The 18,160-nt window shown below is 45.2% G+C and overlaps 1 protein-coding gene across 1 annotated transcript in view; it reads right to left on the reverse strand.

Annotated features, from left to right (window-relative positions):
* Positions 1–2,024: 2,024 nt before the first annotated feature.
* WNT3A (Wnt family member 3A) overlaps positions 2,025–18,160 on the reverse strand; it is a 95,035-nt gene continuing 78,899 nt past the window's right edge. The window contains exons 3-4 of the mRNA XM_083824702.1: positions 13,910–14,175; positions 2,025–10,659 (exon numbers count right to left, since the gene is read on the reverse strand). Coding sequence (XP_083680828.1) covers positions 10,180–10,659; positions 13,910–14,175 — 746 coding nt within the window. The 3' untranslated portion in view covers positions 2,025–10,179. The remainder of the gene's footprint in view (positions 10,660–13,909; positions 14,176–18,160) is intronic.

An 18,160-nucleotide genomic window follows, 5' to 3' on the forward strand; every position in this document is an offset into this window, starting at 1 on the left:
TCTTAATTGTCTGTTGCTTTTGGCACATCTTGGGCTATCTGAGACATCTTCCTGGAGCTGCCAGACATGACACGGATCTGCAGGAGATCCACGGTGGTTCTGGGAGAGCACCTGGAGGACAGGCAGGATCCTCCAGATTGAAATGCCTACAGGGCATTGATATGCCTCTTTGTGGTTCTGTGGGCACCTACATTTTTGTGTTTGAGTCTGTGAGCTGAATCCCACTCCTTATAATCAGTGAAGCCTGTGTGGCAAGTCTGCAACTTTGTGGAGGCTTTGGATACCTTGGTCATATGCAGATTTGTCTGACTGGAGGTGGCTGGTTTCCACCAGACTGGTGCACAGGCACAAGGACACTGGAGGCTCTCAGAAGCCTTGGGCTCTGCATGTAGAGACCAATTTGCACATGTGCTATGGATCTGGCACATCCCAGACTTGTTTGAGTTACTTTTTGTATGTGACTGGGATACCTGTGCATGGAGAGAAGTCATGAGAGGTGGTGTGGTACTGCCAGTAATGAGGCATGGTTTGGCTTAGGAGGAGAAGTCTCATCAGTCTAATACTGACTCCTTGCTGGAAGCCAAACCTTCACCCAAGTTCATTCTGCTGTTTATCAAAAAATTGTCAAGATCTCAATTCTGCTATTTACAAGGAAGCTAGGTACCTAACTCCCCCTGTGCATCAGTCCTTATATTATCCTTGGGGATAGGGTCAGACCCCTGGCTTTGAGTATCAAAGAGCTGCCACTTGGTAGTGGAACAGTCTTAGATGGCTTCTATGAGTTAGGCTGTCATGGCAAAGCCCTCTGACATGGCTAAATGTGACCATGGTTTGGCTGTGCTGCCCACCTGTGCAGAGGAAAGGGACTGTTCTGCAAAAGAGAGGACTTCCGCATTTCATCCCAAAAGGTGAAAATTCCAAGCCATGGGGCAGCAATGGGTTATTAACACCAGACTTTCTTCTTTAGTTCATAAAAGGGCCTGTAGGGGTTAAGAGCACATATGCCCCTCAAAGTAAGAATGACTGAGATGTCCACAAATTTCTTATTTTTTCCTATAGAAGCCAAAAGGGCTCTTGCTTGAACCAGGAGAAACAGGCAACACAGCTTGACAAACAAACTTATCTCAAGGGCTCTTTAATAAGAATGTTTATAATTTATTTCTGGAAAATATGCTGAGTCCGGTATGCTGAGAGTCCTCTGTGGTGTTTGACCTGTGTCATTTGAAACAAGGTATGGGTGTAGGTTTGGGGAGGATGTTATGTCTGGGGCATCACAGTATGCTACTTTTCTCCCAGAACCTTCCAACCTTCCCATTGGAAAAGTTCTTTTTTTTACTTTTTTTCTTTTTTGTTTTGTTTAGTTTTGTTTTATTTGTTTGTTTGTAGATATGCTCATTTAGAATCGCTGTAGAAAAATAGACATCTTTGGAAGGTGATTTATACCATCTCAGCTCTATGCTTTACATAAACGGCATAAATCTCCAGATGTGCTCAACTCCCTCCTTTGCCTATAAAGGGGTCATCAAGGGCTGGTTTGAAGAAGATGTCTGGTCTGTGAGGGCTGAAGCTGGGTGGCTTGAATGTCTCTTAAGTAGTAGCAGTAGTTCACCACGCACCAGCTCTCAGTCATCAGTAACCCCGTGGTTGCTCTTTGTCCTTCCCATGTTTGAAGCCAAATGCATGTCTTTTGGCCACCTTTCTTCATGTTATACGTGGACTCCTGGAAGGAAACTGGCTCCCTGTCCCAGTGATGCTCATCTGAGAAATGGGCTCATGGCAGTTTGAGAGTACACGTTTTATTCTCAGCTGAATTGACATTTACCACACAGCAGGGCATGGGTTAAATGGCACCAAATCAGATGGCATCTCTTCTTCCAAAGAACATGGCTTCTGTCCTACATGGACAAGATGTATATATTTCTTTCCTACCTCTCCCCAATTGCATTTCAGCCTATGATATGGAATACCATCCCATCAGAACTGCAGAACGGTTGGAAAAATATCCAAACACAGATTAAAATTAATGCTTTTTTTTTTTTTTTAATTTTCATTATAAAGTTAACACATCTATCAAACTTAACTGGTAACAAAAAACAGTTACAAGACATTGCTAGTGTGCTGTCAGTAGAAAATAGGGTAAAAGCCAATGAGGTCACAAGCACAACAGCAGAGCAACAACACTGTCCCGATGAGTTATTTCCGCAAATATATTCTCTTACTAATATATACATTTATTCATAAAATAAATAATCATAAAAAAATCATCAGACTTAACAAAATACTGAGGAAAAAAAAGGTGACGATCCTACTTTGTACAATAGCTTTGGAATTTCAGGTTGTATCATACATGCATTCTGTACAAAGGGGTGCTCAGGTGGGGTAACGGCAGGGGCAGGTTGGGGAAGGGTTACAGACAATGACATAGCTCTGAACAGGGCAGTGTAATCAGGCAGACAGTCTGTGGGAAGGGAAAGCAATAGTGAAAAACCCACCCGCAAGAAGATACTTGTCCTTGACTTCTGGACAAGCATGTTTCGTGCCATGGGGAAATCCCCTGTGGTACTATAGGGTTGTGTTTTATGCCTTCCACACCGCTAGTGGGCTTGTCAGGTAGTCCAAAGCAATGAGAGGTCCTGTTTGGGCAGGTTTTGGCCTGGGAGTGACAGAAATGATGCTGTAAGAGACAGAGATAGAGTGGGTCTGCACTGAGACGAAGAGGAGTAAGGCTGAGCTGCAGTCAGTAGGGGACAGGCAGGCAGTGGGGCAACTGGGTCTGGAGGAACGCGCATTGTTGGGAATGGAGGCTTCAGTGGGGAGGATTTGATCACATACAGGAGGATTTGGGAGGTTTTGGGAGCCTGCCTCGGGAAGGCTTGGGCCTCTTGTGCTTTGCATGTGGTAGCAGCAGGTGGCAAGTGCATGTTGGGAAGGGTCCCTGACAAAACGGTGCCTTCCCTCAAAAACATGGGTGATACTCAGCTGCTTGCTAGCCTATGTAGCAGATGTGCCTTCAGGCTTTTTGGTAGAGTGGAATGAGTGGTGAGAAATAAATAAATACTAATAAATAAGACGAAACTTGGAAAAAGAAAAGAAAATGAGGAAGGCATCTCCTCACACCTTCCCCACTCTCCATTTTCATGCAGGGCTGTCCAAGACCTCCCTTGGTCCACAGAACATGTATAAATAGAGCAAGGTCTGCAGAGACAAAGTTAGGTGGAGAAGATGCTTGTGACTGTTGTGTCTCAGGAGCTTTCTCTATGTGGATGGTATTCACGTAACAGCAAGATTTTGCCTGTAGATGACTTGGTGGGAGTTATCCATTTTCATTATGTGCTCACCAAGAGGAACAGCAGAGATGCTCCCTTGGGGTCAAACCCATCACATACCAGTCAGTAAGTTGGTTTCAAATAATTATTCTTCCAGAATACATCCACCTTCCCTTTGATATGCTTGTAAGTCTGGCATTATGGAAATGATGCCTCCTGATTTATGTCTAAGTGAGAGTAGAACTGGGCCCACAGACAGATTTCCATCTTAGAGTCTCCAAAGACATGAGTGTTAGGCACCTGGAGTGGGGTCCAGCTCAGAGACTAAGATACACAATTGTAGATGTCTGCACGCATGTGTCTCCATGTGAGTTAGATGTCTAAACGCCTGTATCTGATGGAAATTGTCAGCACGATCAGTGGGGCCTAAAGAATGGTTCAGCTTGCTCTACAGCGGACACTTACATTTGGCCAGATGAAGTGCTCGCTAGCCTCCATTGCCAACTCACTAGGAGATCAACTGAGTTGCTCATGCACACGCATCTAGTGCCATCTGGGATGCCCTGGGGTTTCTGAGACATCTGCATGTGGCTGGCAGATATGCCACAGGACTTAAAGGGAGACCACACTCTTCCAGAGCAGCTGCTAGAAGCCAGTGAGGTACCCTGGGGCATTCCAAATGACTCTAGATGCCTATCTTCAATGATTCAATTTAACCCTAGATGCTATGTTTAGGCAAATGGATCCCACCATCATTGCTTGCATGGAAGTTCAAGCACCGAGCTCACTTGTAGGTACCTACATTTAAGCCTCTCACTTTATGTTCTGAATCCCACCCCCTGATGCCAGGGAGCTAGATATAATGGCCTCATGTTTGTTCTTGAGAGGATCTCCCCCTCCAAGGTGGGGACACATCAAAGATGTCTCTGGAAACTGCAGGGAAGGGGGAGCAGAATGACTTGCCCAAGTCCACACAGCCACCATCAGCGTCAGGAATGAGGGCTAAACACCCATTTCTCTAAAAGGAAGCCATAGAAGCCTCTGTTTCCAACACAATGGACACATCTGCACCCAGCAGTGGCTAACAGAGACCTGAGGCAGCAGGGTCCTGTCCCCTGGCTGAGCAGCGATGAAGTGCAGATCAGCAGCTTTTGTTGGAGCACACAGGAGAGGGCAGGGAACATGAGCACTGGGGGTTAAGCCATGAAGAAAAACAATTGAGCAAAAAGCAAGACAGATCCCACTGCTGCTGCCCCGTGAGATAAGGGAAATCTAGAAGAGAGACTTTCCCATACTAAGAAGTCCCTACCATAACAGCCAAGTTTCAGCTTGGAGGGAAGGTGGAGAACAGAAGAAATACAGCAATGAAGAAGAGATGGGACCTTCTCCCACCCAGCCCGCTTTCTCTTCCATCGTCTAACACTCTCTCTACAGCTTTTCCCCAAATATCTGCCTGGACACATGACTGACAGACCCGGGCAAACCCCTCACCGTGCCATTGAGAGCAGAGCATCGCCTTCTCAGTAGCCTCAGCTCTCTGCAGGTCTCTGGCAGAGCCAGGAGTAATTTTCTGATGGGCAGCTGATACTGTTTGTGAGTTTTAACCAGGCACAGTGGCTGGTGTCTGCAGACCAGTTTGATTTGCTGTCTTTTTGTGGCCCTGTATTATCTTCCTGAAGCTTACTGTTAAGGCATCAAGGGAAGGCTAGGGTAATTTCCATAGCACAGGGCCCAGAACTCGATTCACAACTCCCAGCTCCTGCCGTGTGCTCATGCTGTAACCCAGAATATCCCCTGGAACATCAAAACCCAGATTTTCTGCACTGAAACCTCCCCTTGAAGCTAAAAATTGACCCAGAGCTTATAGAATGAGGAAGTGTTTCTTCTGTATTTGAAATTAGGGGTGGGGAAATTACAAGCGTATGAAAACACATGACAAATGTATTACAATCCATGGACATTTCTGTAGCAATAGAAATGAATGCACTGAAAACACCCAGAATATTTCAGATTGAATACCAGACAAAATTGCTCTATGAGGATTAGCTAACACAGAAATCCTGCAGTCCCCAGCTAAGACTACAGTACTTCTGTTTGCGGGGCTGGTGCGACTGGTGCAAACTTGGAGATTTTTGCACCAGGTTGCATTTTGTGATGTGGCTGTCCTTGCAGTGCCTTCCCAAGATTAAATCCTGACTGCTTTGGCTGTGCAAATAAAGCCCCTTGTAAGCAGTGGAGACAATTCTGGAGACTTCAAAAATATTTTGGAGAAGACAGTCAGTGCAATACATCAGGAGTCCAGTAACAGAAAAGTCATGCATTCCCCTCCCTGTGTTTTTATTTTCTCTGAGAAAGAGAAAACCCCAAATTCTAAAACTAAACCAAGACAACAAAAAGCTCCTAAACTTTCCATTTCTTTCACAGAAAGAAAAGAGGTGAGGCCAAATTCACCCCTTGCATATAACTCTGTTGACTTCAATGAGGTTGAATGCGGAACTGATGGGCCCATCAAACCCATCTGTTCAGCTAAAGGAAAATTTGGATAGCAGCATGTAAAACGAATTAAATTATGTTCCTTTTTATTTTTATTTTTTACATCTGTGTTACTTGGCTGGATGATACCCTTTCCCTTTTCCCTGGTACTGCCAGACACATCCCTGATACAAACCATCTGCTTGAGGACAAACCTCACCACATGTGAAGACTGAGGGAAAGGGTACCATGGAAAATAGAATATGAGTTGGAAATGAATGATCTTTTCCTTTTGTGGAAACTGCCACAACCTGATGTGGAGGGGAAGTTTTTACAGAAACCCACTGCCAGGCAATTGAACAATTCAACTGTCTACAACAGGCATCTTGTGTCCTTTTGGGTACCCATTGGTCTCTGACGTATCTGCCCAGATTTAGTACACATGACACAGGATTGTGGGAGTCCTGTGACATTGAAGCAACAGCTGTATCCCAATGGGATATTTTAGGGCACCTCAAATGTCACTAGATGCTTGTATTATTGAGTGAAACCCAAAGTCCTCTCTGTGAGGAAGGCCCTACCATTCTGAAAGACTTGGAGAATCTGAGGCAGAAGAAGACTTTGGGTTGTATTTAGACCGTTCCCTAAATGAGGCCCACCGTAGCCGAGATGATGGACAGGGAGGGACAGTACCTCACCCTTCATTGACTTTGTCTTTAAGATTATTGCAGTGGGAACCCTGACATGAGACACCAAGAGTAGGCAGTGGAGTGGGATCTTAGCTTTTCAAACACGTTCCCTGAATTCATGTGTATAAACTAGCAATGCCCCAAGTGACTTCTCCAAAGCCGTGGGGCCAGACGCAGGCCTGGCATGAGTACTCAGCATTCCCTTGCTCCCAGACTCCTGGCAGGCTCTCTCTTTCCCCTCCACATAAGTAGGTGGAGACAAACCAGGGACTAGGACCCTCAGATGTACCTGGGTTCATTAGCAGAATTCACACATATTTTTCATTGACTTCTGTAGCAGCTGCTCAATCCCTTACACTATACAACCCCTTACTACTATTAGTAGATGACTAATTACATAATAACACCTAACAAATATGCATAGGTTTTGTTAAAAATCCCTTGAATGGGCTAGAAGTCTCCAAGCACTGAGCCTGACCCCAGTTTTGAATGAAGGAGTACAATTTCCAGCCCATTTCAGCTGATAATCAGATTGTAGCTTCACCTTCTTGACTCATGGTGGACTTCACATCATCAGACTGTACCCAGTCTGAAAGTTCATCATCTAGTATGAGCTCATCAGCTAAAGCTTTCCTCCAGGAAAGACAGAGGTTCATCCAGAAGGCAATTTACCAAACCTAGCTTAGATACCATCCTAGGCTATGATGAATCACCTTCTGCACTTATTTGTGTCTTGCCTTTGATCCTAGTACAAAAGTAGAGAGTAGAAATAAATTCTACTGCTGCAGTCAAAATCTATTTGTTCACCTTAAGAAGCAATTGCTCAGGAGATGCCTAGTTGTTGTTGTTTCCATGCTTCTCAAAGAGCTTCACATGCTAGTGATATTGAGCTTGGTTCTGGTGAAAATGCAAAAATTGTGAATGTTAGCATGCTGTGGATGGGTTGGGGTTAAAATTCAACTCCCGCATGCAAGGAAGCCAAATCCTTCAACCCATTTCTTCACTGGCATGTTGTAAAACAAGGAGTTTGAAATCACTCTGTTTAAAGATATCAGGGTAAAATTAGTTGCGGGTGTGGTCCTGCTGAAGTCAATGGACCGACACAGAACATGATCTGCAGTGATTTGCATCCTCACTCTTGGGGCAGAAATCACTGACACAAGTCCTTGGCACGACATGTCTAACATCTCTCACTGTGACTGCTAGCACTACATTATATTAAGTAAACCAGACTTAACTTCCCTTGTCTATTTTTTTTTCAGTTAATGCCTTCCACATTCTATGTCTTTTCCTTTAGTGTTTTTTTTCTTGACAGCTTGTGTTTGAATATTGGTTACTGTGGCAATTTTCCCCTGCAGTGGCCTCCTTCTCTATTTGCTCTAATGATCAGATTTTCCTTTTCACCAAGATAGTATTATAAAAATCAGCCATATTTCTATTCATTGGTTCATCTTTGTCTCAATTTTTAGTGACCTATTGCTTTCCATCAGCTGATGTGTGATCACCCACTGCACGCAATATTTACATGTACAGATCAATCGGTTTTCTCCCCATTTCTTTCTTTGTCTCTCTTGATCTTTCCTTCTCTCCTTCCCTCCCTCCTGTATCTCTCCTCTCATTTCATTGCAGCTTTTTTGCAGAGCATTAACAGAAGTGCCTCCATCAACACGCAAACCTTCCTTGTGTCCTTGGGCACAGCCCTGAGACATAGGGTGATGCATAAACTGTACCAGCCTAGGAGTAGTCCCGGGAGACGCCATGACTCATGGAGTCAACCCTTGGAGGCATCATTTCCCCTGTTTTCTCTCTGATGGGATTAAGTTCTATTCGCTCCCTGTCTCTTCTGCATACTCTCTCTTGAGTATGACTGGGAATAAGCTGACTCGTTGGGAGAGAAGAGCCCTCTGATTTCTCTACACAGATATCCAGGTGTGAACTAGCTAACAACCATCATTACATTGCCATGCTCTCCATGAAAAGACTCTTATGGGTCTCTGGGAGTTAGATCACAACCCGTCTCCCTCTCTCAATGAAAAGAAAGAAAAAATGCCCGTCCTTAGTCCCTTTCCCAAGATAGGAACTCAAGGGTACGAGTAAGTCAAGGAGTTCGTAGGGCAACTGCATCAGAGGCTAAACAGGCTACCACTCCATGCTTGATTCACCACTCGTTTATGCCGGTATTGACCATGAATAACTCAAGCAAAGAGCAGAATTACAGTGCTGTAAATACCAAGGAGATGGGCTGAGATTCAGGCCTGATACCCACATGGCTGTAGGAAGCCCTGATGCCTGCAGAAGAAGTGAGAGGTGTTTCTGTAAACTGGCAATCCTGATCTGATATCTGAAGTAGAGCAGCGTGCAAAGAAGGGCAGTTGGAAGTGAACAGCGGAGACAGGGCAGCACTGCACAGTTGGGATTTGGCTCTGCGTCCAACCTCTGGGCTCATTCAGAGTCTGGATTCCATGCATTTTAATCTGGGCCACTTTTAGATATGGGAATGGCTGTAGAAATTAGGCGAGGAACCAAATTTGTCTAGAGTCTGAAACTGTTCCAACTTGCGGGGGGTGAGGGTTGGCTCACCATCACGTAAATTACTGGGTGACAAACAGTCCTTCAAAGTCATGTTCCTGACAGACTTGTGGTCTAAGGGTTTTGCTAAGTGCCCGGGGGAAGCCTGCATGGGGTGCGGAGGGTGGATGGACTAAGTGCACTTTCCACTGTTGGTGATGGTGTTCTGTAATGAGGTGGGAGGAATAAACACTTTCCCTCTCCTCCTCTACTGGAACAAGCTGGGGTGCTCAGGAGTCAGATATCTCACTCCCAGCTGCCCAAGGAGAATCACCCTGCACCGCTTGTTTTTTCCGAGGAAGACTCGTTGGCTGAGCCACAGCTGGAGCACCACGTCCATTATGGGACTGTCTCCTTCTCAATGCACAGATCGAGTCCTCTTCACTTCACTTACCAGGCACTGAAATTTTTTGTACCATGCACATCACCTGTGTGCCAACAGGGCATTTGCAGGAAACCATCGGCAGTCCTCTCTCTTTCTCTCCTTTTCCCTTTCCTTCTCCCTCCCTCCCACTCTATAGGTGTCACTGCATCCTATGTCGAATCTGGCAGAAGCTACTTTGCTAAAAAGTTCATGTGAAGAGCCTGTCCACTCTACAGCTCTATAATATATTGGTAGACTTCTCTGGTTCCAGGGCAAAAGCAAAGGAAAATTTGCATTTTTTTAAAAAAATCATTAACTTATCTGCTTTTATTTCTTTTGCTGCTGTTGTTGTTGCTCATATTATGCACAGAGTCTGGCCATTTGGGTATGTAGATAGATCTCAGAAAGCTTAGTGCTGTTGTCCAACACAGCCTCTCCCTGGCTGAGGGAAAAGGAGATACATAGGAAGATGCAAGTCTTTCAGAGGACACTTAATCACACAAGTCACTTCAAGTGGGCGAGAGCAGAGCAAATCCATGCTTTTGCTGATGCTCTTCTTTCCGGCTCTGTGTCGTCAGCTAGTTAAAAAGCCGCTGTCTCCTATAGGATGCATCATTGTGGCGTAACTTGTGTGACTGCCAGATGTACCTCGGGATAGCCCAGAAGTCATTAGACCTATTCTATCCAACCAGTTTTAGCCTTTATTTTTTTTTTATTCTTTTAATATCAAAAAGTAGACTCCTCTCATGTCTGCAACCTCAGAGGAAGTAGGCTCAAATCTGTTTCTCCACTTGGAGCCCAGCAAAGGGTTTTGCCCAATTTATTTGCATGTGTGGACATCGTAGACTCGTATGCACTCCTGGCAACGGACATAGCAGCACCAGTGAAAGATACAGTGGCACTTCTCTTTCCGTTTCTCAGTCCTCGTGTTGTGCCCACGGCCGCAGCACAAAAGATCGCAACCATCAATCCCGTGGGAAGTGACATTACAGATCCTGTCACGGGTCCCGAAGGAACCTGTCTCAGGGTTGGGCTCACAAAAGTTTGGTGAGTTCTCGTAGTAAACCAGGTCCTTCTCAGTTGGAGCCTTGAAGAAGTTGTATTTGGGCCTGAGGGTCTCGACCCAGCCACGGGATTCCCGATGTTTTTCCACCACCATTTCAGAAGCACTATCGTACTTGTCCTTGAGGTAGTCACCGATGACCCTGAAGTCTGGCTGAGACCACCAGCAGGTCTTCACTTCGCAGCTGCCTGAGAGGCCATGACATTTGCACTTCAGATGCATGAGCTCAATGATAGACTGGAAAAGAGAAGGAGAGGAAAGGCAAAGAAGAGGGAAGACGTTAGTCTGTAATCAAAACACAAATCATTTTGCTATTTAGCCAGGATTTCCTAAAGAACTTGGAGTGTTTTCATTGTTATACTTGCACACTTGTGAACAAGAATCACCTTATCCCCCAGTCAGTGCAGTGCACAGATACTGGGTCTGAGGCAAATAAAACTTTCACAACTTTATTATTTTCAGTGGCTATCTCTGATTGCCACCCCAACTTTAAGCATCTATTGAGTGTTTTCACTAAGGGCTGAAGTGATCTGTACACTCTAATTTTTATCTTATTGATGTTCATGTGTGAGTATTACAGTATTGTCACCTAAGAATACAGTTCAGATGCGTCTAGGCAGAAAAGCAAAGAACACAAAAACCTACTAAAACAAATGTTTTCATAAGTGGAATATATAGCTATTCCACTGGAAATTAAATAAATGAGAAATGGCCTGAGCATCCAGCCCAGAGTTCCATCTTTTATGTATGTTTTCACGTTTACTTAAGCAAACAATGTTCTAGCCTCTAGGCTATGTTCAGAAACCTGAAAAGTAATTTATTTTTTATTTTTAAGCCAAACGCACGATGTTTTTAAAAACATTTCAAAGATTCTGAAAAAAATTCTGATTCAGAATTTTTTCATTTCAGAAAAAATTCTGATTTTGAAAGACTCAGACTTCAATATAAAGAACTGTCCTTGAGTAAATGGAAAGGTGATTGTTGAGCTTAGAGGTTTGCTGTGTGCTCTCACTACTCATGAAATTATTCTAAAGGTTTTTAGAGGTGTTGCCCTCCAGTATTCTGAGGTGGGAGACAAGCCTTATGCAACTTACTTGATAATCTGCATTTTCAGACTGATCAGCAAATTTCAGGGTACGTGAACAGACTAGTGCCAGCCTGAGTCCAAAAGATTTGCCATGAATCAGCACCTTGATGTTTACCAGGTGCTTTCCTGTGTTATTTACGGAGTATCACACGCCGCAAAGGAGGTTGTAATTAGCGATGAGAGAGAACCACAAAATGTTTGGTTCATATAATCATGCTGAACTTAATCAAAGCTTCTGGCCTGGTGGTAGGGTTTGAGTTCATAACATGAAACATTGCCTATGGCTCAGGTTTAGCTGGAAACACTTGAGCATGGAGGCCTGGAACAGCTACTCCATGAGTGCTGGCATGGTGAGAATGACAAACACTAGTGCTTTATAAAAGAAAGGATTTCAGATGGGACATTTGCTCCCTAATTTTTGAAATTTGTAAAATGTCCAAAAATAACCCAATGCCAACATCCTGTCTAAGCCTGAGATCACAGGGATGTTTGTTCACAGCTCAATTTTTCCAAGGATTCTCACTTTAAGGCAAATCCCTCCTTTCCACAGCTTCTCCACAGTCCTCTTTATCTCATTAGCTCTCCCAGTAACTACCACCAGCAATGAACTTTGAGGTACCTGGAATAATTTGGGCCATTGCTTGAGGAAACCACATTATTTCTTGTATTCATCTTCATTATGGACAAGTTTTGTTTCTGGTGGTATTTTATTTTGAAAGATTGTACTCCCTATTTCAGACCAGCTGTCCTGTGGTGTGAGGTGGGATAACAGCGGTTTGGCCACCCGAGGAGCTCACACTAAAGTCCTAGTAAGGACAGAGGTTTCCTAGCCCTGTGCAACTGTGCTTGCTTTGTTATGGTTCATGGCACAGTCCTCCTAGGCACATGTAAGGTCTGCTCCTGAGGGAACAAGACCACATTAACCTCTTTTGATTGCAGTGAGGTATCGTTTCTTCCACTGCAGGATGAACTAATTCAAGTTTACTGCATGAGGAAAAAAAGCAGTTATATTACAGGTGCTGTGGAATGGCCTCCATTAGCAAGAGCTTTGTGATTTAATTTCACAAATTGTTTCTCATAGATTAAGTTCTTCAGGCATTTATGGGGTATTCTTGAGATGAAAAAGAGAATGTCCTGTCATTGGGATTTTCCCACCTTACAAAGAAAATTCACTGCTTGTGGGTCAGTCACTGTGATGAGGACAAGACTTAGTACTTTCAGTTCCCTTATATACTTTTTGAGTCTATACTTATATGCTTTTTGAGTCTGAAGTGAAAACACATTAGTTGGCTTTGTGGTATGGTCAATGTTTAATCAGGAGGCATCAGAGTCACATTCTCACTCATTTTCTTTAAATACTCTCTGGGAAAGAAAGCATTGAGAAGAGGGGCGGTGGAAAATGCTTCCCTGCTCTACCTTACTCTCAAGTCTACAGGGCAGGGTGGTGGTCCCAGGGGAAAGGACCCCAAACCACTGGGCTCTCTGCAAGGGATCCTGCAGGATCTCACCCCATGGACACCAGTGATTCAGCCTTCTCCGTCCTAATGGGACTCTCTAGACAATGTGTCCAGAGTGGTACAAATACTGGGGACTTCTGGGGCACAAGCTGAGATGTCTGTAGATTTTATAGGTCCACAGTATAAAGCAATAGGTCTGCAGTTGTACATTTGGGTACCTAAATCTCACTTTAGACGGCAAAGTCCTTTCATAGGTAGGCCTGGTTGAACATTGTCTGCCTGACAGTTGCACTCAGACTTGGATTCAGTTGCCTAAACACAAGTACCTAATGCCATTTGTGAGCTCCATGGGTGGCCAAGGCATCAGATCAAGGCGGGCAGAGGACCTGCAGACCCACAGTCTTTCCCAGTAGCTACCCACAGACAAGCTGGATGCTTCAGAATACCTTTCTCAGGTTATACTTAAATGCCTTCACATAACCAGCTGAATCTTGCCCATAAACTGTGGTCCATCTCTCTTAATTTCAGATGCCTACAGTACGAACATCTCAGAGCTCTCCTTCCTGAAGCCAAGGGAGGGAGACAGGCATCATTCAGCTGAGATATTTCAAATGTCTACTTTCAGCTGAGATGAAATTCCACCCTAGCACTGCCTGTTTTCATCCATTCACTACAGAGACGTCTGTACAACTGACTCCAAGGTAGGCATTTACTCTGAGTGGGTGAATTTACTTTTAGCTTCCATAGACTAGGCATAGAGAACCGTTGACCACCTCCCTGAAAGAACTTTTGTGGGGCTCATATCACCACTTCAGAATGTAAACCAACCCAGATGAGGTATGATTATTCCCTCAGTTCCCTCTGGATGTTCAGTGCAGGTTTCTAATGTGGCAGGTAAGAAATCAGTAAAGGAGATCGAGAAAGTGAAAATAAATGTCCTTACGGTCCTTCCAGCTTCGTTGTTGTGCCTGTTCATGGCTGACCGAGCATCTGGTCTGTTCTCCCGGGCATCAGCAAACTCCCGAGACACCATGCTCCCAAACTCCACGTCCTCGCTGCAGCCTCCCCATTTCCAGCCTTCCCCTGGAGAGCCTTTGTGGCGAGTGTCACAGCCGCAGATGGTGGCCGAGCCCTCGGCGCAGGATCTGGTCACTGCGAAAGCCACTCCAGCAGAGGCAATGGCATGGACAAAGGCTGATTCTCTGGTAGCTGTGAAAGAAAGAAATCAAGGAATAGTGGTCAGTGAAAGGGCTATGTGTGGCTGTGACCAGAGCTGTGAACGCCTTTTCTCGAGGGCATAGCAGAAGGCCAGGAAACTCTCCTCTGTGGTCCACAGATATTGCCTTATGGAAATGAGCTCCTGTGCAGAGAGGACCAGGCTTGATGCAAACTCACTGAGGTCAAACAATGCATTTTTGACTAAGATCTTAGGATGGGTCCACGGCAAGACAAAAAGCAGTGGAAAAATGAGTTTCACAGGGCATACAAACTATATTATACAGTCCTTTGCTGGCAATGCACCAAGTAGCCATACACAGAGCTGCAATGTTGGCTTCGGATGTGTAGAAGCTGGGCCATGAATGCATATCTGTGCTTAATGCCTGCAGTCACCCTTCATGGTGGGACCAGCACCCACTGACTGGGATTGCTGCTGACGGCTGGAAGGTGGAAAAATGTCAGGGTGCTTTGATACTTCTCTACCCTGACTGTTATGTAAACTAAATATTGTCCCCACACTCCACCTTCATTTTCCTAGCCTGGCAAGCTCACCCTGGGACAATGTTCAAAATATAGCAACTTGCTTGCACCAAAAGCTTGGTTCACTAGCCTAATGAAGACTGCTAAGGGGACTGAGAATGAACTTTCCTTTTCGGCCCATTGCCGCAGATGTGGGATGGGATCAGCCAAAAGATTTCATAGTTAGGGACTGATGAGTCTTAGTCTCTGTGGAGACCTTCCTTCACAGACTTTTGTCATAGCTAGAGCTGGGAGGAGGAGGGCAGCTCAGTTTTAGTATGGCTTTCTTGGTTTCCAATGCTTTTTCCACAATGTGCTGAAATGAAAACCAAAATACTTTGAAAAACGGGAATATACAAAATTATCACCGTTTTTTTTTCTTCCAATTTTCATCTCATTCTGTTTCTTCACTCACTTGAAAATGACCTTGGAGTTCAACGCTACACCTCAGAAAACACCACTGCAATGTTTCTTGGCTTCAGCAAAATGACGTTTTTATCACAAAAATGGCTAGTCTCAAATCCTTGAGTTTGATATAGTTCTAAGGAGACAACTTTTCTGATAACTTGCCTACCTTAACCTCATATACCCTTACCCACAAGAGCTATAGGTCTTGCCTATAGACCAGGTAGCCAAGAAAGAGTGCTGTCTGACGCCTTTTGAATGATTAGGATAGTACAGTGAATGGACCCAAGAAGGCAGGTCAAGTTTTCAGCTGATGCAGCTTCACCAACTTCCACTGAGCTTTGCATCATCTTACGAGGTACCTCCATAAATCCTCTAAAACCTTCATTGGACCACATTTTGCTGATCTGAGCTTTCCCTGGGCATTTTGGCTTAATATTTACCTTCTAGATGCTTCCAGGTTTTACTAACACATGGACAATTTAATATGCCAAGCCCCAAATCCAACATGTTCTTGGGGGGAAATCAAAACTGCATGCTTGCAGAGAAGTCTCGGCTGGATTGAAGGCTTAAGCAAGACCTTTTGCAGTGCTTCTTTGCTTTGGGAAGACTACCAAACACAACAATATGCAAATCAAATAATGTGCATGAACTTACAAGCCGAAGGTATGAGCAATGTCCTGGAACACGATGTCAGTGCGCACTGTGAGGTTAGTAAGTCACTGAGGGCTGGAACCAAAAAAAGGAAAAGACAGGAACCCTCAGTTCCACAATGTGATTTTGAAAAATCCTTGTTCAGCATCTGTCCAGCCTCGAGGATCTCAGCTACCCACAGCTGTGACCGTACAGCTCCTGAGCTGTGTGAAAACTTGGCTTTTGAGTATGACTTGGCGAGTCCAGTTCTAACTGGACTGGGGACCTGGCTTCTTGCCCTTGCTAAAGCCCAGCTGGGATCCAGAAACCAGAACTCTGGGGTGGAGGTTTGACATAGTGTCTCTGAGGACACTGATGGCCAGTGCCTGGGTTTGTGAAAGACAAAGGCTTCTCATAGCATCCAGTCAGATAAGCTGGTGGGACGAATCCCATCACCCTCCAGCAGAGAGGTGGAGGATATAGCTACCAGGGAACAGCTGAAACACCTACTTCCTCCAACCGTGGCCTAGCTCATCTCGAAAGCTTTTGATATGATGTTATACCACAGACAGGAGAGGAAGATGATATTTCACCCCTTCTGCCCGATAGCTGTGGTGGCTAAAGCACATTGTTTGTGCAGGCTAGCTCTCGTGGCTCGAGAATCACTCTTTTTCCTCTGCTCAGTGGGAGAGGCCTGATCCAGGCCTTTGGTTACTTGGGAAGGAGCTGCAGGCGCTGAACTGGTGTCTGCAAATCCCCTGGGCCTCACCATGCTAGGACTGAAAAGAAAGCAGCTGCAGTCACAGTGTTGGTACAGAAAGCCTTGTTCTGTGTGGGTTTGAGAGGGGTGGCCCTAGGTTAGGAGCCCACAGGTCCTGGATTCTACTCAGGCTTCGGCAGCAGCCATGGGCTCAGAACGGAGCAATGCAGAGGGTCTGCAGTACTTCTGCATTTATCAGGACTTGGGCATGGCTGAACATGGGGTTACAGGAGCACAGCTTTGGTTGTAGGTACCCAGTTCTGCCCAAATTGCAGGTCCGTTACCTCAGCTTTCCACTGGTGCTGGCCCTTACAGAAAGCCTTCAACTCCAGGAGGGTATTGATAGGATTTGCCTTAAGAAGTGCCGATTATACTTGTCTCTCCTCTTCCCAGAAAGAGCCCAATGCCTTTTACAGCCTGTATATGCGGTAATCACTCCCCTGCTTTTGAAATGCAGCCACCCCTGGGGTGGAGTGCAGCCACCACTTAACAGCACACAACAGGAAGCAAATAGCATTGTATCTGATCGTAACTACCTGGGGAATGTAGGCAGGCAGAGCAAAGCTGAAATCTGGCCCCGGGCACTGGGGTTAGGAGTTTGTCTCTTGAGAAAGTTGCAGCCGATCTCTTAATGACTGCATGAAATTAGGGCACTGGGTTTACTTCTCCTACCCCTAACTTAAGGCAGCGAGTTCAATATTGACGCAGATGGAGGAGCGCCATTGCGTGAATCATGTCCTGCCACCTACCAAGTTATGGGACTGTCCTCCCATTACTAAGCAGACCTGACCCTGTTGAGCTCTGGAGAGCTCCCCAGGTTGTAGCCGGAGGCGGTGTGGCTGCAGGAATGGAGAAGGAGTGTATAGAGATACAGATAAGCAGAAGGAAAGCATGCACTTGTAATGGAAATGAGGGGTTATTAAGGTGCCATATAAAAATGCAAGAGACTTAGCAAAGATAACAGGAAAGTGCAGTATATTTGTCAGGTCGCCTCATTCCTCTCTGGGTGGTTCTGGTAGCAGGAGACAAGCATCTCGTTATGACTTGAAGAGAGCTTCTGGAAAGTCATCTGGCAAGAGAAGGTTAATAGGGACTAATACCTCACGGAGATGTTGACTTAAGAGCATTTTAACCATTTTGTTTTCAGTGCAGCACAAGGTCACCAAAGCTCTGGCTTCAGCTTGTTTAATTCCTGCCTGCTCTTGAGTTTCCCTGGAGGGCTTAGAGACTTGGATAGCTGTAAGGTGCCCCATTTTGGACCCTTTTAGACTGGGTTGCCGACTGGGGAAAAGAGTGCTGAGGCTTACAGAGGGCCTTGTGGGATGCTTTACGTGTACCCCCACAAAGAGACCTCTCAAGTCACTGGTCACTTCTGGAAATTGCTTCCTAAGAAGCCCAGTCTATGAAGCTGAGAGTGAATGGTCCATGTAGAACACCTCTGACTGCCCTCTTTCAGGATGCAGAGAGAAATGGTTGGGCAGTTTCATTATGAGAATTCAGAGGTCTGAGGATGAGGTGAGCTAAGATTTGATTTCCTGCTTTCACACAACTTTCTTACATGACTTAGTCAGTCTGTGCTTCTGCTTCCTTATCTGTACACCTGAGAACAATCCTGCTTATCTCCCCAGAAGCCTGCAATGCTAAATTCAGTGATGTCTT

The sequence above is a fragment of the Anser anser genome (assembly GCF_964211835.1).
Source record: "Anser anser genome assembly, chromosome: 2".
Classification (NCBI taxonomy): domain Eukaryota; kingdom Metazoa; phylum Chordata; class Aves; order Anseriformes; family Anatidae; genus Anser; species Anser anser.